The sequence below is a fragment of the Ixodes scapularis genome, unplaced genomic scaffold (assembly GCF_016920785.2).
Source record: "Ixodes scapularis isolate PalLabHiFi unplaced genomic scaffold, ASM1692078v2 PGA_scaffold8__174_contigs__length_109621045, whole genome shotgun sequence".
Classification (NCBI taxonomy): domain Eukaryota; kingdom Metazoa; phylum Arthropoda; class Arachnida; order Ixodida; family Ixodidae; genus Ixodes; species Ixodes scapularis.
The window spans coordinates 62,353,164-62,375,042 of NW_024609883.1; the positions used below are offsets into that span (position 1 = coordinate 62,353,164).

At 42.7% G+C, this 21,879-nt stretch overlaps 1 protein-coding gene across 1 annotated transcript in view; it reads left to right on the forward strand.

The window, feature by feature from the left end:
• Positions 1-19,945, forward strand: part of LOC115308988 (ATP-binding cassette sub-family C member 2) — a 34,351-nt gene extending 14,406 nt beyond the window's left edge. The window contains exons 5-10 of the mRNA XM_040210719.3: positions 3,700-3,902; positions 5,069-5,245; positions 6,482-6,649; positions 13,436-13,617; positions 19,729-19,804; positions 19,925-19,945. Of these exons, the coding sequence (XP_040066653.3) occupies positions 3,700-3,902; positions 5,069-5,245; positions 6,482-6,649; positions 13,436-13,617; positions 19,729-19,804; positions 19,925-19,945 (827 nt within the window). The remainder of the gene's footprint in view (positions 1-3,699; positions 3,903-5,068; positions 5,246-6,481; positions 6,650-13,435; positions 13,618-19,728; positions 19,805-19,924) is intronic.
• Positions 19,946-21,879: the final 1,934 nt, after the last annotated feature.

Below are 21,879 nucleotides of genomic sequence, written 5' to 3' on the forward strand. Positions count from 1 at the left end.
AGTACCAGCTTCTATAAAGTCGAAGTTACCTGAAACGACCAGGGTTGTTTTAGATTGTGCTATACTTTATCGTGTCGTATTGTATTATGCAACCATATATGTACATTGCGCGATACTGTTAGCGTGAACACGTCGTCCGCACTTTTTTACATTATTCTTCAAAAGAGTACTTGGAAATCAAAATTTACTCTTCAGGTTAGGACCCAAATTGAGATCTTTCCACTTGTATAGTTTTCTATACTTGTGGTTTAAGACCCTAATCAGGATCTTAAACCGAAAATAATGGCACTTCACTTACGGTAACCGCTACATTTATGAAACCGGTTTCGTTTCGTTTCCTTTGCGTTTCGGTTTTGCTACATATTGCGGTTACCGCTTAAGCTTTTAAGAAGACAGTTTTTTCTTTCTTTGTGAAAAAAGATGAAAACGGTTGGTAGAAACTTGCTGGACACCAATAAAGATGTTACTCTTACTTCAACCCAGCTTTCTTTTGTGTGGTTTGTTATATTCGAGAAGAATTAGAATATGTATTCGCCTCTCTCTATTGGCTAGAAATATTAAATATTTTAACTTCAAGGCGCTTGTAATCTAAATTTATTCAAAGATATAGTTTTGCTCTGTTTTGTTTACGAAGGATTAGGCTACACACAATACAACATTCTAGAAACACCGTCTTCCTATATAAAAAGAACTTGAGCAAGGTTTACCTTCAAACTTTTACAATGCATACAGTGCCTTATAGGCAATTGTTGTGTCACGTGACGTATATTTTCCCACTAAATTTAGCAAGAAAACTGAAAGGTTGTAAAGGTTACGTGATGCTAGGTCACGTGATGACAATTGTTTTTGGTAAATTTAGCAGGAAAACTGGATTGGTGCCTAAATCACAAGACGTTAATTTTCGCGCTAAATTCTGCGGGAAAACTAAGTTGACGTATAGGTCACATGCCGTGAATTTCCCCAAGGTGTATATAGTACAGGTCACGTGACGTCAGGTATTGTCACGTGATGCCACTTTCCCGCAAATTTAGCGGGGAAACCGAATTGTCGTATAGGTCTCGGGACGTAATTTTTTCCCCTTTATTTATTGGGGAAATTGAGTAGCCCTTTATTTCCGGGGCGTCAAGTCTTTTGACATCAATTTTCTCGCTAAGTTTAGCTGACGAGCTGAATTTGTGTTTACGTCTGGTGATATCAATTTCACTGCAAAATTTAGCGGCAAATAAACAGACGGACGGTGGACGGACAGAATGTTTTGTTGAGGGAGATAGCGATAAAACGTAGTTCATGCTTTAAAAAGCAGTATATGCATCTTTCTGTGTGACGGCATTTGTGAACTTACAATACAAATACCAGTTCGTTGTTTTTAGTGATTCCGTCTTTCTTTATTTCCTATTTATAGTTTAAATTAGCGCCATTTACATGTATTGTCGGATAAAATATCACGTGGAATGCAAAACGCCAGAAATCATAAGAAAACACCGAACTTCCGCATTGGTCTCCAGTCAGAAACAACAACGTGTTGATACCATTTGTCGCCTGCAAAATCGCTTGGCAGTCGCACTAAAAATACTTAATACCCCCGATCGCTTCGACCACTGCAGATATGCGTTTGTATGCTTTCGTAGCTCTCCATTAGTTCGATGTCAAAATGGCGTCGATGATGTGCACTTGTGCATGAAGTCACTTGCGAGGCTTACTTTCAATAGCTTGTATTTGAAGCAGCTAAGTCGTCGAAGCCGACTTGTATTGTCATGAATGACAAGTGGTGAGGCGATAATAACTGAAGAAACTAAGCGTTTAATCGGGCGACCTTGTGCCCAAAAATTAAAAGGGAACAGAAGAAAGCAGAGCGTCGCGGGCGTCGAAGTCGGCGTGACAGCAGAGCCGAACGCTGGGACGAAACTGACTTTAATTCGCCACGCGGAGCCCCTTATCTACATGCGTGCGCTTCTGGAATAATCAGCGTACAATGTTCGACGCGAAGAACATTCGGACCTCGAACACACCCAACAGGATTCTGGAATCTACCAGACAACTAAATTGCAGGAATAACAAAAGATGCGTCGCTCCCAGGGATCGAACCTGGCTTTTCGCATGGGAGCCAGGCACGATAACCGTTAGGCTACGCGCGCGCTGCCTCCTTGCCCAGCTGCGCTCGCGGCAGTATTACTACGATTAGATGCATCTGACCATTTATAGCAGCGAGAACAGGGTTCGTACGGCGCCTATATTATCTCGGTAAACTCCGAAGATATGGAGTGTGGCCTTATTTGATGCAATACCAGCTTCAAAGAGAAACACGTGTCATCACCCCAGAGGGGTTGACTTCTTCGGTGTGTTGCCTTATGCCTCACACCGGTGCTCATACCCACTGTCCCCGCAGCATCTTGTGCTTGCCAAGTTATGTTGAAAAAGAGCCGGTGAAGCTTGCCCCCCGAGCCTGTCAGAATAGACTTCGTATGCCATTTTCGAACGACTGTGTGGCACTTGGCACTTACACCAGTTGAACGGGAAAATAGAGCACCACCAACACGCGGAGAACAAGTTGGATACATGAATAGACCAGGAGTGGTTCGCTTTTTCTGCTTGTTTGTTGTGACCTGGTGATCATACTCTTTCAAGTTACCCTCGTCATACCCGCTAAACCCATTGGCAAATTTGTGTGGCCTCTTCGACGAGTGGAGTGGGTGTGTTTGAACTCCTTAATTGGAGTTCATACCCACGGCCTGCACCTTCGACCTAATACCCACACAATGTTGTTCACGTATTGAAACTTTTTCACTAGCTACGTTCGCGAGGAACGTTGTGTAAATAATACGGACGCGGCGTTTTTCGGCTATGCAAATGCACAAGAACAAAAGTCGAACTCAATCTCCCTAGTGTATTGGTAACGACATTTATTTTGAGCGTTTTTTCTTTAAAATATTATTCCTCTATTTTTATTCTAGCTCGCTATTTTATGTTAGAGTAAGACCTAGCTAATGCTATATCTTATTGTGCACCAGACCCCAAACTATTAATTTATCTCGATCCTCAATAGGTTGCGTCCAGAACGTTGGCAGTTTAGAGGAAAAATATTGCCTTGCATTTCCAGATTGTAACTTTGAAGCTCAAGCGCCAAAAAACCCTCTAGGCTAAGCAGGCATTAACCTTACTTCACAAGATCCCCTATAAAGTCAATTGCATATTCACGTAAACTAAACTGCTTATTAATTTTACAGTACAACCATTGACGCTAACTTGAATTTATAACGGGAAGTGCCTCTCGCCGACGCCATCTGCACGTCTGCAAATTTTATGTTAGATGAGTAATCCGTCTAAAGGTTTACATTTGTTATTTATGAAAGTTTCGTCGAACCAAATATAAAGTATATCTGTTACCGGTTAATTACTAACGGCTAGAAATCCGCTTAAGGTTAATGGCAATGGCAAACACGGGTTCCGTTCCTGTTGCGTTTACCGAAAAACGGTTTCGCTCGCAATCGATTTTAAGTTCGTGTTATGGTAAGGGTTTGAGTCCATGTTCTACATGACAGATCGTTAATACCCAGCAAAAATAAAAACAAAAACGTGACTGTTATCGCTAACCTAGTGAGGGAATGTACAACACATTTTGTTTTACCGCTGTTTCAGTCACCTTCTGCAGCAATCAGATTTTCTCTTTCCGCACTAACCCTATCCACGTACTTTTCACAGGCGCAGTTGCATTGGAAAAGTGCTCGTTCGCCTGGACTAATGGACAGGGACAAAAACCCAAGGCAGTTCTCTCTGGAATCTCATTGGACGTCAAACCAGGTGCCCTCGTTGGCATCACAGGGTTTGTGGGAAGCGGCAAGTCATCTCTGCTGGCGGCCATCTTGGGAGACATGCACCGTCTCGATGGAACTGTCAATATCAACGTACGAACAAAGAATTCCATGCCATTAGGTCATTTGGGGACGGATATGACGTCTATACTCCGTTTCAACTTACGGTCGACCTCAGAGGATGATACGGGCCACCGGAGCTAATCCAGGGCCTTTGAAGTTTTTGCGTGACCGTGGAGAGAGTTCACTGAGAAGCGAAAGGGGTATCACGTGCTACGTCCACAGAGCTGAGTTCGCTGGGGTGGCTCGTAACGTCGGCTGAAGTTGGATCTGTAAAGGGAAATTGAGTATAGCTCTGACCCGAGCACTGCGGAACGCCCCATCTTCTCTTGGACTTGTGGCTTCTCTCGGTTTTAGGTTTTCAGCGCTTAATCTTATTAAACTAAAAGAGTTTTCCCCCCTCGAAACCGTCTCTACATACCTTTGGTATTAGTCAAACGAATTAGATCGGAGCACGTGTAGAGAAAGCTCGCACGGCAGATCCCAGGGATCTTGGGTTCGATTCCTACCCTGCATGCGGACGTGTATCACTACTGCGTGGCGCACGTTAACGTGTAGCGAATCTACTGCACCGGCTGAATTTTTCATCTCCAGCTGAGACACCAGACACCCATTGGGGCTGACGAACTTCCGGCTGTACAAACATACACACATTTTCAAACGCGTTTTTTTTTACTTATTTTTTTGTGTGCAAATTTTGCAGTTTGTGCGCAACAAAGATTGTACTTAATATTGTCCCGTCAAAACCAGATTTGGCACTATATGCTTTAAGATATATACATTCCGACATTTGAGGTTTCGTTCCAAAAAAGCATTTATATTTAATAAAAAAACATATTTGGCAGCCTTTTGGAAATACTTTGTTTTTATTTTCAATTGCTCTAAAATAAAAGAGGAATCACACACAATATTTTTGCTGTTCATTGCACTGAATGGTTCCCAGGAGAAAATTAGTTTGTTTTACCTTAATCATTTAGGTTCGTTGCCGTCTTCCCCATGTGGGCCTAACACGCATTTTTTGTATGTACAGGGCGTCCATAATATGAAAACGATGAGTTTAGTAGCTAAAACCCTACTTATAAAAAAAAAGGAGATTGAGGATTATAAGGCGTGTAATTTTCACTTGGCTTTTGTAAATTCTGTAAACAAATATTGCCTTACGCAAGTCACATTAAGTGCAATCCTTAATTTGGTTACAGGGCAAGGTGGCGTACGTTCCTCAGGTGGCTTGTATTTACAACATGACTGTCCGTGACAATATAGTGTTTGGTCAGTCTTTCGAACCTGCCCGCTATAGCAGCGTGCTCCGGGCCTGTGAACTTTTTACCGACATCAACACATTCCCTGCTGGTGACCTCACCGAAGTTGGGGAAAAGGTAAGTAAAAACAGCACGGAGCAAAACATTTTGTAAGTCAACGTTTATATCGTGTGCAATCTTTCACTTCAAACCTCCGTCAAAATCTTGAATGAGTAAACTCCCTCGTAGTGCCCATTATGGTCTACCCGTTGGTGGAAAACACTTCAAAATTTTTAAAAAATAGGTGTCAATTTTTTCGCTGAAAATTTACTCTTCGTCTGGATATCTAACTGAAATGTTAGACATAAAAACACACAAAAGCACCTGCTTGCTCTACTGACGTCTAACCCGTGGTAAGCTCCGTTCGTAGTGCGCTCCACTGAAAATGGAGGGTCCCGGGTTCGATACCCGAACCAGGCAAATTTTTTCGGTCGCGCACCAGTCACCTAGCTGTGTTGGGAGTATATGTTTGTCCTTTGTCCCTCTTGTTTTTGTCATTTTTATCCAGCTCGCTTGCACTTTTGCATTTGATTGCATTATAATCATAACTTTAAAATCTAGTAGTTTCACCCTTGTTGGTGGTAGACTGGTAGCCGCTGATAAAACTTGTTTGCTCTACTGACGTCTAACCCCTGGTTAGCTCAGTTGGTAGACCGCTCCACTGGAAATGGAGAGGTCCCGGGTTCGATACCCGGACGAAGAGGGTTTTTTTCGGTCGCGCACCAGTCACCTAGCTGAGTACGGAGGTTTGTGTTTGTCCTTTGTTCCCCTTATCCAGGGATCGTTTTCTCTAGCAAATTGTTTGTTTTATATTGATTGTTTAGTTTAGCCGATCAATCCGAGCTTTATTGGGTCTCAAACAGCTTTAGGCCCTTATGGGGTTACACTGGCACGAAATAAGACAACACAAGTATTTACATACTACGCAGCAATCCTTAGCATTATACTATTCTTGAACTCTTCAAAAAAAAGGTGAGAAAGTCTACATCAAGGTTGAAACCTTCTCGTGCATGAGCATCGGACTTAAACTATATACGGTACACTCTAGTCTATTCATTCAAAATTCGTTTTTGCGGCAGCATGCGTAAAATGCATTAGAAAAGAAATCCCAAAGCTATCCAAACATAAAAGTCCTAAAAAAATACGTAAAAAAATACAGATGGCTCTGAAACCGAAGGCATCGATCAAGATATTCTCGGAATTCTGGTGTTCATATGCGGTTTTCATTTTGGATTCAACATGGATGTTACTAAAACTCATCAACGACGCCTTTTTCCTCTCAACTTCTCATGGCGAAAATTCTGAATCTTGCAGGGAGAAACGTTGAGTGGAGGTCAGAAGCAAAGAATCTCACTGGCCAGAGCAGCCTACAGTCGCAGCCACATCTACCTTTTGGACGACCCGCTCAGCGCCCTGGACCCAACCGTCGCAGACAAAGTATTCAAGCAAGTGCTGGGGAGTAACGGCCTTCTGAAGGACACGGTATGGTCGCGTTTAGATGAACTTGCACCCGACGTCTCTCTAGCTACATCAGCTTTAGGAATTGTTAAAACTTTTAAGATAACCAGTAGAAAGTCCCTACTGGAAGAATATTAGTCCACTTACCTTCTTCTGGTATCAACAGTACTTAGACATCGCCCAAAAGAGACTAGACGTCTTCAGCTCAATGGAACCAGCCTATTAACTGCAGACACCTTTGCGCTTAAAATAATTGTTTCCAGTTACTTGAAGCTTAATTTAAAATGGTTGCAAACGGTATTGTGTCCTCCAGAATTCCTGAAATAGTTCGGGACAAAGCAAATCAATACCTCATTGAGCTTCCAGGCACAGTGTCGAAACCTCAGGAAGTCGTAATTTAGAAACTCTAACCATGGCTAATCGCGCCAGTTCTTCGTTAGGCACCAAAAATGGCGGCGCCCACAATAACATCGGGCAACGGAGCGCCATTGTGTCCATACATACATGTGCGTGGCCAACGTGTTTGAGTGCGGAACTGCGTCCTTGCGGCTGTGTTCAATTGCTTGCGCTACGACGTGCGCCGTCGCGTAGCCTACCTTAACGTACCGCGACAAGGTACCAGGTGTTCCGGAGAAAAAAAGAACCGTGTTTTTCTGCCCCGCGTGAATAAATTATGCGTTGCAGAAAACTCAAACTCCGTAAGAATGTGAAGCTAGCGGCTCTAATATCACGCGAAAGTTAGAAAAAAAAAAAAAAGATAATTGAAAACGAAATGAGCAAAATACCATTCAAAATCATACAGAAAATGGAACAAAGAATAAATGGGGTTGGCGGGATACGCAGAAGTGGTGCCATCTCTTGGCGACGAGTGGTCAGCTTGGTGTCGAAAATTATCTTCGTATCACTCACGTGCCCCACTCTTTTTCCCCCTTACACTATCGTTAAAAAATACATAGCCACTGATTGAAATTAGGAAACACTTGGTTGTGGCACATTTGTTTTAATTGATCTGTTCGAGAAAGTTCATATGCTAGTCTGTAAACTTGTTTGCGAACGATCCTGTGTAGTTATATGCCAATTTCAGCCTATTAATTATGTCCTAGTTATTTTACTATTCATCTGCATTCAAGTCATTATTTGGTCAAATTTAACTATATTGTGTTATCAGTGTTTTTACGGGTGAGATTGTCTTCAAGTGGCTCATACTGGTTTTTGGAAGCTGTCCTTGACCAGATGAGCTCCACTTGACTATGAGTAACTAATAGTAACAATTGTTCCCACCCCTGAGGCATAGGTGTTTTAGGGGTGGGATTAACTTCAGGTGGACCACTTTTTCCTATTGGAATATGTTCTTGGTCATATTGACTTGAAATGGGTATACATGACTGCAGTTGCTATTATAGACAATATTATTGGCTATAGGCATTTATTATTTACCTGGATAGCTTGAGTTGGGTATTATTGGCTATTCTTGACTATTATTGCCTGCTAGCATCCATTCCTAACCTGACTGGCTTGAATCGGCAACAAATGGCTAGTAGTGCTAATTTGTCGCAATGATCCGCTATTTCCATACTTTTGAATGAAAATATCTTCGAGTGGCTATATTGTTTGCAATTGGTATCGGTACTTTACAAAATCGCCTTAAATCGCTTCAGAATGAAGATTAATGAAAATGTCCTATTGATGATAATCTGACGTTCATGACTTTTTGAATATAAACGAACTCAAGTGGCTGGTATTGTCTATTTGCAGTTTTTGGCCGAATAGGCTTGGAGATGACTATAGATCGGTCGCGCACCAGACACCTAGCTGTGTTTGGAGATATGTGTTTGTCCTTTGTCCCTCTGGTTCCCCTTCTCCAGGGATTATTTTTGTCATTCTTATCCAGCTCGCTTGCACTTTTGCATTTGATTGCATTATAATCATAACCTTAAAATCAAGTACTGACGGGGTTAGTACTAGATTACTAACCCCTGGTACTGAGTACTGGTACCAGGGGTTAGACAATTTAAAGTGTATGCAATTGTAGTGTGTTTGGATTTCATTGACTTTAAATTACTAATATTCACTTCAGGCTTTTGACTTTATTAGCGTCAATTGGCTATTATCGACTATACGCACATATCTTGACCTGGTTGGCTTGAATTGGCAATTATTGATTCTAAGCACATGTCCCGACCCGGTTGGCTTGAATTGGCTACAAAATGGTTGTAAGTGGCTAGTATTGATAATAATTAGATATTTACGTGAATACAAACATGAAGGACTTCATGTGGCTATTTTTTTTCTATTGGCATCTATTTTTTAACAGATTCGCTTTAAATGCCTATGCCTTTAAATGCCTCGGCTTAAATATTGGGCCGCTACTTCATGCTCTCCAGATTCAGATGATTACTTTTTTATGCATTAATTTATGAATCGATTTAAGGCAAATCATCCCAGTTTGTGTCTGGTTTGTGTTCAGTTTGTGTTTTGTTTGTGTTTAATTTAAGTCAAAACAGTGTCTGTAAAATATTTTCAGCCTGCATTTTTTATGTATGACTTCCACACCGCTGCTGCTACTGCTGTAGCGCCGAAAAGGGGAATGGAGCCTCGTCAGGTAGCTTCGGCAACCTTTTGCTCCTCCCTCCCAGACATTTCATATGTCAAATGAACTTCAATTCAATTCAATTCAACGACTCTCGGGAATAAAGTGTACAATTATGTGAGATTTTGGTGTTTATGGATGAAAATCATTTCAGATAGGTATCTTTGGCTATTATCATCTATGTTTATTAGATTGGGTTGAAATGGCTAAACATTCGTATTGGTGACTAGTATTAAAAATTACGAGCTATTTCTATGTTTAAGAACTTCAACTCATTCGTATGTATATTGTTTGTTATTAGCATCTATCTTAAACAGTTTGGGTTCATATTGCTGTGAATGGCTATTGATGAATATAGTTGTCGATTGTGGACCATATTCGATGTTTATAAATGAAAATGACTTCAGCTGGCAATTATTGGCTGTAAGCATCTAGTTTTATTACACTTGCTCGAAACGGCTAAAAAAGCTATTAGTGACTAGTAATTGAAAATTTCAAATAATTTCTATGTTGCGGAATTCGAATTACTTCCAGTAACTACTGTTGGTTATTAGCATATATCTTATACCGATCGGCTTTAAATGGCTATCAACGGCGGTTTGTGAGTATAATTAATTCTACAATATTTCGGATCTTCTTAATGAGTTTGGCTTGAAGTGGCTACCATTGGCTTGAGCAATCTTGGTTGTTGTGTTATCTTAACAAATGTGGATTAAATTGGTTCAGACTGGCCATTAGTGACTAATAATGATCATGTTGTCCTATTCAAATATTTTTGGATTCATTTAAAGTGGTTATGTTTGGTTTTTGATCGCTGTTCCTCGCCAGATTTGCTTGAAGTGAGTTCATGTGGGAAATTGTGACTATTTGCTGACAATTTATGTGGTTGGTTTGCTTATAGATTTGAGTTCAACTAGCTGTGATCGACCATAAGCTTCTATCTTTGACCTGAGTGTCTTGAATTGGCTGCAAAGGCCATTACTGCATATTAGCCGCAATGTTCCCTTATTTCATACTGATGGCAGAGAACGACTTAGAGTGATATTGTTGGCTATTGTCATTTGTTATGAAATAAATCAGCTTGAAATTTTACATTATGACTACTAGTGACTATCATTCACAATACCGGCTGCCAATGCCCATAACCATTGATAGCCATTTGAAACGACTATTGCACACGTTAGGTGCTAATAGGGAGTAACAGCCACTTAAAGTCCTTCCCATCTGTAAAAACAAAATTATCATATATTTACGAATCCTCTTCACTAATAGCTATAGGCTGTCATTTCGAACCGATATAATTATAAATATATGCTCATAGCCAATAAAGCCACTTGGAGCTATTGGAACGCGTAAACATTGAAATAGCATATGCTTGTCAAGTATTCCCACCAGTAGCTATTAGTTGCCATTTAACGCCCATCCAGGTAATAGAGAGATGCTAGCAGCAAATAATAGCCACTTCAAGCCATTCCAGTAACTAAACACGGAAATGGTTTATAAATAATAATACTTGTTCCTAATAGTCATCTGTAGCCATTTCAAGCCAATCTAATAAAAAAAGTTGCGTACAGCCAATAATAGCCAATCAAATCATTCTCATCCATAAACACTGAAAGGGAACAGAATTGTCAGCTATAATCAGTAATAGCCATGCTAGCCATTTGAAGCTAATCTGTTTAGAAATATATGCTAATAGCCATGAATAGCAACCTAGTGTCATTCCAGCTCCTAAACTCAAAATAGCCCATAACTACCAACACAAGTTCAAAAGAGTCATTTGTTGCCATCTCAAGCCAGTCTTATAATAAAATTAAAGCTTATAGCTAATAATAGCCACTTGAAGTCATTCTCAGTTATAAACACTGAAATAGCACCTAATTGTCAATTACACTCACTAATTGCCTTTGCTAGTCATTTAAATCATATCTGGTCAGAAATAGATGCTACAACCATTGCCACTTGAAGCCATTCCAGTTGATAGAAAGAAAGCAGTTCATAGTTTTCCAAAACTAGATATTAATAGCCATTTGCAGCCATATCAAAAATATATATGTACAAAAACTAGATGCTTGTAGCCAAGAATAGTCAATTTAAGCCAAACTCATTCAGAAAGACGGAGCAAGCACATGATCGGCAATTATCTTATCAATGGCCATTGGCAGACTTGGTGACATTTACAGCCATTTTATGTCGACCTTATCAAAACTCTATGCTCATTACCGATTACGTTCACTTAAAGCCAATGCCATCTAATAATTTATGTCTCGGTATAAATAATACAAAAAAATTACCATGTTGAAAACTGGTAATTATTTGTTTGGATTGTAGACAAGCCCTATGCAAATCCTAACACCACTAACAGCACACTGCATTTCAACATCAAAAGACCAAGACGTCCAATATCACGAGCTTATAACTTATCCAATAAAGATATATGTAATAGATCAGCAATATATCTACTAAGTCAGACCCACTTGCTAGATTTCCGTGAAAATGGTTAATTCGCCACTCCCTGACGCCAGGGTCGCTTTCCAGTTCCGTCTCCCATTTCACTCCGGAGCTTCCTGTACATTAGTTTCCAAGGTATTTGATATTACTCTGCATGGAGCCGACGTCCACTTAAGCCTAATAGTTTTCAATACACGAGCTGATAATTGGTGTGCTTGTAGAATATATTTCAGTAAAAAAAAACACTTGTCAACGAAAGAGAAAACAACTATTATCTTTCTTGCTCACTCCTGTTTTCTCTGGTGTAAATCCCACAAGTATTCACCATGTATGTTCTTTTTTTGACAACATTAGCCTTAGGTGCACGTAGGCTCATGTTGAAACTGTGTCTTTCACAATTATATTCTGATGCAGGCAACGTCGTGTTTCAGGACATGACGTTAACATCCGCGTTATGTCCCCAACGGCCTGCGTAAATTCCTCACAGAATTTGGGCATTTTGCAGTGTATAGTCCATTTTGCCAGGCCGAAAAACACGGTTCTTTTTTCTCAAAATATCTATCTAGATTTCTCATCAAGTCTCAATGTGGCTGCGCTTATTCAGGTCTTATCAGAAGCGAAGAGAATATGGCGAGGGTCACGTGCTCGCCTGCGCAAGTCAGTGACGTTCATTCGGTTCCCCGTTCGGAGACAGATCTTGATTTTTCTTGTTTTGGAGCGTTTGGAACCACGGGAGCAAATATCTTCAAAACTGCGATGAGAGAAGTCGTGAAAGCTTTCAAAATCATCCCAAGATCGGCCCAATTGGCGCTGTCGACGGGCGCCACCCCGTTGCCATGAATTTCGCTTTCTATTGGAAAGCCCCAACTGACGAGAGCGCGGTCTATATTCGTAACTGCGAACAACAGCTTTTATACTGTGCACAAGCTTTGCACAAATATTCTCCACAACGGTCTGCAGGCTCCGGCCGCATGTGACCGCAACGCATTGAAACGCAAATATGTGTATCAGCGTTAATTTTGTTAAACTATTTGTTCCACCTCAATAGAGCAAAGCCCCTTCGCGAAATGTTGGTCGCCACACTGAGGCTTTCACAAGGTTAGTTTAGAATCGTCATGTGTTCGCTTAAAGGCCGACGACCAGACTGAAGTATCTGCAAGGCAGAATATCCTTCTAACCATGGGGGAGAAGGAAACACGCAACATTGGACAGGGAAAAAGTGGGAAAGGAGGAAACAAGGAAAAATTGGAAGGCGCAAACTGGTAGCCGGTCTTTCGGTTCTTTTGTTTCCTTAAGTGTTTAAGCCAAATCGGTGGTGATCAGTTGTAGTTCATTAGAGTGCACCGATTTGGGAGAGCGCTAGAACTCATTCGTATGCGCTCTTGTTGGTGAAAGAACGTCTTTGCAGTTCCTCCAGCTTAGTTTTAGCAAAAATCGGCTTGTGGCTTTGTGAAGGTTTGTTTGTTTGTTTACTGATTTGTACTTTAGCTTTATTTTTTCTCTTTTCTTTTTTAATTGTTTGTACATCTGTTTAAGGTGTATCTCTCTGTGTGTGTGTGTCGGTGCCGTCGTCTGCTTCTTTGAATTCTCGCATTTTTGAGCGTCTCCTTTGCATTTGTTTTTGTTGTATTAAGTTTTTCCCAGCAAGTTCGTTTATTTATTAGTCTGCCTTACAATACGTCTCAGCGTTTAGTTGTGTTCTTGCGTTTTTTTGCATTTTCATTTTGTTTTTACTCTTAATTTAATTGCCCACTATATTTGTTCTTCAGACCCGGATCCTTGTGAGCAACCAGGGCAACCAGTTGAAGCACATGAGTCTGTTGATATTGATGGAAAATAACACCCTGAGCGTCTACCACAGCCTCGAAGAACTGCTTCAAGACGAACGTGCTCCTAAGACACTAAGCATCGGGATTGCGGGTCAGGGGCAGAGGAGACCTGCCAAATCCGAGTAATGACATTCAGATATATATATGAGTGCATCTTAATTAACGAAATTGACTTAAGTAACCGCATCGAGCAAGAAAAGAAGTACGAGAGAGGGTAAGCTTCACCAACACCACCTAGAATAGCCAAAGCCCGTGAACTAGAAGTTTGACGTAATCCCAACGAGATCGAGCGAAGACAGATTAAACCCGAGTTCTGTGCCGGCTTTGGTCTGGGACTCGAGTTCATTCCACGCATCGAAGGACACTCGGCGTCATGCTGGGGTTCTCTTTGAGTTGCCGCGAGCCGATTATGATGACATTCCATGGGAAAAGAGAATGATGTTCACGGGCCTTAATTCTTCTAGGTGGCGTTCGCTTAGCCTGCAACTCCTCTCTGCAGTATAGAACACGGAGTTTTATAATTAGAACTAATTTAAAAGTAATTCAAACAGAAACCAAAAGAATAATAAGGATGATTACAAGCAATTTCTTGGAAACAAATCTCCAAGTTGAATTAAATCTATGACAGAATGAATAAAAACCTGCATCTAATTGGTACATCAATTGCAGCGTTTAGGGGGCCAATCTTCTCTGCAGGGCAACAGGTGCCAACGTTCTCGGTGTCGACGTTCATGAATGTGTTTTCGCGCCGGCATGCTTGGTAGTGGAATACTTCGAAGCCTGTAAAGACAGTCAAGCTCAGTTTGTACACGTTGCTACAAGAATTCAATTGTACTTACAATTATTCGTCGTTAAAAGTATTATTTTGTTTATCTGATTAGTTGAAAAAAATTAATGTATCATTATCTGAAAACTAACTGTTCTTTCCCGATTACTTCAGATTTTTTAAAACGATATTTTATTCTGCCAGTTTGAAAACTTTTTGTGACTGTTTTTGCATTCCAATTACTCATTCTTTTCAAATCCACCAGTTCTGGCAGCCCGCCCTTTTGTGGAAGGCTTGGTCCGACGATTCCTTAGTTGCAAACTTGTGGAAACACTTTGCGCCGTTATAAAAGGGAGGGGAAGACTTCTTTTTATGAACTAAGGGGCGAAAGGTAAGCCACTGGGTAGATAAGCAATTTTTCCAGAGCTTAACATAGGTCACAGTAGCTAAATATAAAAAGCAGAATGTAGCTACCCCGCCTGAAGGAAAGTTCACATTTCCTTGGGCCACGCCCACGCAACTTCACACCCACAAAAAAAAAATTAAAAAGCTTTAATTCGAAAAATGGTGCATTCTTGTAGAATGCCGACCACTCCTATTACATGTAACAAAAGGATAGCGGTTTTGTAATAACCTAGCTTTGACCGTAGCCTATGTTTTGTCATCACCTGGTTTTGCATACCTTGGAGACACCAGTGTGTAGAGGTGCTAGATTCGAATTTAGATTTGTAAGAAGGAAGGGGACGACTGTTTTCGTGGTTATTGAATACACAGGCGCTTCACTATTCACCAAACTTCGCATTGAAAGCTTATTGCGGAGAATTCAGACATCATCCTTCCAGCTTGAAACACAAGCCACTCTATAAACAGACCTGGTAAAGACCTTGACCTCGTTTTGCACAGTTCGCTTCCAATCGTTTTATTTTTGTTAGTCGCAAGATTTGGGCCCTAATGAAGTTGACATATCGCATCATTCGTTGTTCTAAATATGATGACTATATAATCATAAACTCGGAAAGCGAGGGGAAGGGAGAAGGTAGGTTAATATTATAACAGTTACAAGGTAATTTTATTACTTCCAAAGTAATAAATTTACTCTTGGAATTACTGCCAAATACAATTATTCAACTGCTTACAAAATTACTACAACATGTAAATGTGTGACGATTGGTTGTGGTCGTCAAGAGAACTGGGCTCCGAGCTCAGGAAAGACGCGTCAGCCTCCATACTTCCATCCAGAGCTTCTTTCTCTCCTTTTATTTTTATTTATTTTCCTCGCGCTCGCACGCGCGGCCACGGAGCTCGCACAAGTTGCACGAGCCGTCGTTTGCGGCTCGTCACATGCCGGTGTTTTAAGAAATGTCGGCCCGACAGTTCGCTTTCGTGAGACAAAGTTAAAACAACATTAAACAAATACCGCACTCTGGGATATGCAAGTGAGTGAATAAATATGCACATACAAGATGCTAAATGAGAAGGAACCTTATAAACAAGTGCACACACTATAAATTCCAAAAGTTCAGCCATCGGGTGAAGGCTCTGCAAATTCAGCGATTGGTGTAGGATACGACTTCAGTTTTTCCACGTGCACTACCTCGCAGCCTTTACAGTCCATGAAATCAATCCCTTAGTTCACAGGAGTGAGCCGGTTCACAATTCGGTGGGGGCCAGTGAACCGTCGTTTTGCCTTGAGCTTCACGGGTGGTGTCTTTAACAACACGAGCTGACCCTTCTCGAAGATGACGTCCTTGCGTCCCCTGTCAAAGTAGCTCTTTCGTTTCTGTTGAGTGACCTTGATGTGCTTGGCGGCCAGTTTCAAGCAAGGTTCAGTCCCTCGTGAACAAAGACTGAATAGTCCGATGCATCAAGTAGTTCAGCGAGCTCGTGGCTGCCATAAACGATATTAAGGGCAAGCACAGGGTCACGGCCGTAGACAATGAAGAAAAATGGCTGACGAACGGTGCATTGGAGGCCGGTACTACAGCAGAAGACAACGTAGCAAAGGACGTCAGCCCACTTGTCGTGTCCGACTGTAGTCAGATTGATAATCTACTTGAGCGTCTCGTTCGCCCGTTCGCAGAGGCCGTTCGCAGCAGGACGGTACGCTGTCGTAGGCGATTGCTAGATGCCACGTTGCTGAAGGTACACCAAAATTGAGCGTGCCATCATCTGAGTGCCGCGATCAGTGATAATCACGGATGGGCAACCGTGCTTTGGAACGAATCAACGCTCGATGAATTTCTGTACCATAACCACTTCAATCTTCCGCACAGGCTTGGCCTCAACAAGTTTCGTGAGGTAGTCGATGACGACGATGGTTTAGTCGTAGCTTCGAGATGTCTTAGATGGTCCAAAAATATCTAGCTCTACCGTTTGAAACCGGGAACGGACTTCAATTGGTTGCATCCCTACAAGGGTTGCCGCAGATGACATCTAAATATGTTGGCAGAGATCGCAATGCGTGATAAATGTCTTTACGTCTCCAGAAAATTTTCTGCGAATAGCTTCGAAGGTGCTTCTGACTCCCACGTGTGCGCCGTACTTTCCTCCGTGGAATTCGCGCAAACCTTCGACTCTCTTCGAGTCAGGAAGGCAGACCAAGAAATGTTGCTTGATAGGACCTTCATCCCTAATGTAAAGGACTTCGTCATGGACGACGATCTTGTGCTGTGCTCGCCTCTGCTGTTTACGTGTGTCAGTACCTCCGTCCAGAAGTGTGAAAATCTCCTGGCATTATGAATCCTCATGTTGGTCGCGATTACATAAAATGTGCTCTCGGTCTTATCCATAACCATGGGTTCAACTAGAAGGCAGTGGCAGTCGTAGAGCAACTTTGTGCCGCTTCCCTCTATCTTCGTTGATTTTCCTCGGACAGGATAATTCAGGGGTGCTTCAACAAGGTTTCGGCACCGTGGAGGTATCAGCTGCTCCGTAGCCGAGATGACATTATGACATGTCGTAGGCGAAGGAATCGGGAGGCTATTTGGACCCCAATCGATCATGGCCTTGCACGCTGTCAGGATGCTGTCACCCATAATGAACTTTCCTTCCTTCAAATGTGGGACTGCGATGGATGCCTGGTCGAGCGTCTGTCCATCAGCTGTCATTGTGGCAGTGACTTCGCTGAGGTTTGTGAGGAATTTACCACTTGCACCATGGAGACGGATAGAAGAAGGTTGAATCAGAAGGTGCAACTGGTTGGCGATGGAAACGTTGATAAGACTCCTCATTGCCCCCAACCCAGGAAATTTGTCAAAGGCTGTCCGTTCAGTTGAACCTGAATTGTTTCGGTGCTTACTGCTGCACCACAAGGGATGCGCCGAACTAGTAATGACCTCTCGCAGGCCTCAGAGGCATCATTTTGCAGTTTCCCGGTGCCGGTGCCGGGTGCTGCAGCGGACTCAAAGCGCTGTTGCCACTTCAAAGATTTTGGTGTGAACTCCGGCTGACACCGCGTGGCGAAGTGGCCACTCTTCTAACAATTGAAGCACAGCGGCCGAAATTCCGGGTGACGAAACGAAGATTGCCGACACGTGCTGCTTCTCTTGTTTCTCGCGTGAAGAAAGAGGCTGTGACAATGGCTTCCGTCCGCGTTCTGACGACGAGGCGGCGACCGGTCCTGCTTCGAGAGGGGGAAGGAGGGCGTTTTCTTGGTTACCTGCGCAGCTAGAACTGGCTGTGCAGCTACAGTCAATGCCTGTGTCTTTGGTTGGCTGAAGACTTCCTGGTCAAAGTATAGGAATGAGTCCAGCAACTAATCTAACGAAGCAGTCTGTAGAAGTAGTGCCTTCGTGCTTTGTCAGAGAGTATTAAAAGAATAACCATGCATTTCGTCGCTTCCGTATCCGGGTAGTTGCACTCGTCCATGAGCTCCAGTTTGCGGAAGGCGAAGTCTGTGCAGGGCTCTCCCGAACGCTGACTTGTGCCAAACATCTTCTGTTTCGCTGCAACTTTGTTGTCCAGGCTGTAACAACGACGGAAAGCGGTTTTCATTTGCTCTAACGTCGTTACCTTGGTTGTCTTTATGTGGTACCTGACCCACATGAAGCCCTTAGATGGTAGCTGGAATACAATAAATGGGATGGCCCTACTGGGTTCGAATTTAAGCGTCTGGAACCTGAAGTATATCTGGTGAAATTAGACGAGGATGTTATTGCTAGCTAAGGAACCGAGCTGGACAGCCACGCTGGTCAGCGACCTTTTAATCCGATTTGTTGCGACTGCAGTGTCCGCGGCTGACTCAGCTTGAACAGGAGCTTTTTTCTTGGGTGCCTTGGGCGTCCTTTTCTCGGCGAACTTGCTCTCGGGAACGTCCTCAAAAGAGATCGCGCTGCACAGCGACACTGCCGACAGTGTCCTCGAGCTCATCAAGACAATCCACGACAGGCGCCAGCACTCCGCAGCTTAAATTATCTGTTGCCTGTAGCTGTCTGTTGGTAGCGTCGTCGAAAGGGCGCGATATATCCTGCAGCCGATCGATCGGTTGCACAGTGGTCGCGTTCTTGACCTCTACTACCTGTAGGCGTTGCTGCTCCATCTCGGCCTTAAGGAACTACGTGTCACTGACGACTGATTGGTAAGCAAGGTCCTTGGCGTCGTTATCCAGCCTTCGCAAAACTTCGATGGAACGTTCCGCCGTCTTGGAGTTACCTTGAATCCTTAGCCGTCCAGGCAATAGTGGTTGGTGGACACCTGGTCGAAGGGAGCGCCGCTCCCATATAGGTTGTTAACGTGAAATTTCCGAAGACCCTGGTCCCCATTCGGGCGCCATATGTGATGATTGGTTGTGGTCGTTAAGAAGTTCCCATGTAGAACTCCTCTCTTTCCTCTTATTTTTATTCCTTTTTCTTCCGCTCGCACGCGCGGCACCGTATTTCGTTTTTTTTATATTGTTTTTTCTTTGTCTCATGTAGCAAGATTTGGACGCCCATTAGGTTGACATATCCCACCATTTGTTGCTCTAAATATGGTAACTACATAGTCCTAAACTCGGAAACTAAGGGGGAAGGGAAGGGGTAGGTTAATATTATAACGATTACAAGTAATTTTATTACTTCCAAAAGTAATAAATTTAGTCTTGGGATTACTGCAAAATACAATTATTCAACGGCTTACAAAATTACGAAAACATGTAGATGATTACAAGTATTTTGATTATTTCTGATCGGTGCATCGTGGACTTCACGATTATCCATAAATATTGATAAGATGAATCAGGAATACCAACTATAAGTTATTATACGTTGATTTTTTAATGACTGCGCCGGAAGTAAAAAAAAAAGTGTTCATGTTGTGTGTATATTTCGGCAGCTGGAACAGCAAGAATTCAGTCAACCTTAAAGGGAGTGTGGTGTTTCCTTTGTAGAAAAGAAATTTGGCGAGTGTAGCGCTGGCCACAAATTATTGCCACTTAATACTAAATTAATTATAGAAAAATACCAGTAATTTTTTTTTTTTTGGTTTTTAGCAGTGAAGCAGTGCTATCGGAGCAAGATGAATCGAACGGAAAAGTTACGCAGTTGGAGTCATCCACATCCTCTAAGGTAACCCCTTTTTGTTTTAAACCAGGTTCCGTGTCAATGTTTACAGGCTGTAGTTTGGAGAACACAAGAAAATTTGCTACAGCTGCCTAGATAATTCAATGTCATTGAGACCGAATGCAGTTAAGGGTACAAAAAAAGTAGAGGATGCCGAATGGAACATGCAGACTGGGGTACGCGAGACAGCTGTGTTTAACAGGACATGTAATTGGGGCACTGACAGCTTGAAAACATGCAGGACGTGGCATATAATGTGAACGCTTTGTAATTGGTTCTTTGACATACTTATCAAAAACACTTGGATCCTTTAACAGTGGAACGCGATACCGTTATCGGGCCCCGTTTGCAGCTCCTTCTCATTCATCGTTGAAGCGTGCCTTGCGTGGCCTAGACAGTAGCATGCCTGGCTCGTCACCGAAGTGTCGTGGTTTCGAATCTCGCCCAGCATCCTTCAATTGGTTTTCTTTAAGGCAGTTGAATTAATTTATAAAGCGAGATCATTCGGGAAATACGGTGAAATTTAATTCGTATTGCATGTCATGTTTTAATCGCTTTCATTTCATCCCTGGCGTCACGTTCACGTCGGCGTTGCTAATTGTTTGAAATTCTCGCGGGAGGTCGTGTGGTTGTGACGTCATAACCCTATCGACCAAGCAGGATTTTTCCGTCACGCCACCAGACGCCGGCTTTTTTGCGAGACGAGGTCAGGCTAACGCAGCTTCAAGGAAACCTCGGTAGAGGCCGCCAAGAGACAGGGTGACGTCACGATGACGTCAAATATGTTAATCACGCACTCCGGCCATTAGGACGGGCACAGCCGTTAGCATCCGTGTTACTTTGGGGCGCTCTTTCTGCGCTCAAGCGTAGGGTTCTTGTTTCCAACGCTTCAAAACACGGCGTTACGATCGACATTGGCGCCGGGCTACGGGGCCGTCGAGCGCCGCCGTCTGTGGCAACCGTGGCAACGGCGCAACCGGTACAACGTTTGCCGACATCCGATGAGCGTGACCCTGTGTTCCGGGTGTTCTGCAGAAAACGTGGTGTTCGCTCGGTCCGCGATAATTTGACTTCGAAAGTTCTTGTGCTCTCGGAAGAGGATGCCCTTGGTGCTACTGCGCTGCGAAATGGTGCGGGAACTCCAGCGAGTCGAAAGTTTTGTCGTACTTTCTATTACCAAAGGAGTTCAGAAGCGAGAAATACAGTTTCGTTTTTCGTCGGTTTCGTGTCGAGCCTGTTTCATGTGGTGCGATCCTGGTTGCGACTTTCAGTCTCGCGCGCCAGAAACCCTGTGAACACAGCACCTCAGCCTCCGCCCATGTTTGTTTTCGATTTTGTTTCCGTTATATAGGAGCGACGTTGCACTTGAAATTCGCTAGCAGATCGAGCCGCACCACGTGCTAAGCGCACAGGACGACACAGGCATTTTCGTGCTTTCTTTTTGCTCACGGACCCTTGCCTTGTCATGGGCAAGCTTGAAGAGTGTTTTCTGGCGAGCATTCTCAGTCTGGTATACAAGAATGATGTGATGAAGAATCTTTGTGCTTTCATGGCAGAACAGTCGGAGAAGCTTCTCTGTCCAGCAATCTGCTAGAAGTTCCTCCAGATGTTCTGCTATGAACCCTGGGGCATTTACGCCTTTAAAAAGAAGAGATCAGCAAAAACCTAATTTTAAAAGGTCTGCAGCTAATAGGTAAGCACAGAAGCCATGACGCGGGTGATCCATCAGCTGAGTAAAACAAAACAAATTTTTTGGTCTGCAGAAAACACTTAGGTTTCCGCTGATCAAAACTGTCGTGGTCCGATATCTTTTTAAATGTATATTTATTTAATTGTGTTCTTACGTGCTTCTCGTGTTATCGGCTTTATTGTTCCGTAAATTTTATTGTCTGTATACATCTTCTATTTCATGTACAAGATCTGTATGAATATTAAAGAATGCATGAAAAGTAAATGTGTGCTCCTTGCCTCATACCCCCTTGAGGAGCAGCTTCTCTGAAGTTGCTTTCGAGTGACTTCTTAAAAAAGAGATATAAAATAAAAGCCCCAGAAGATGATAAGGAAATCCAAGAGAAATAAAA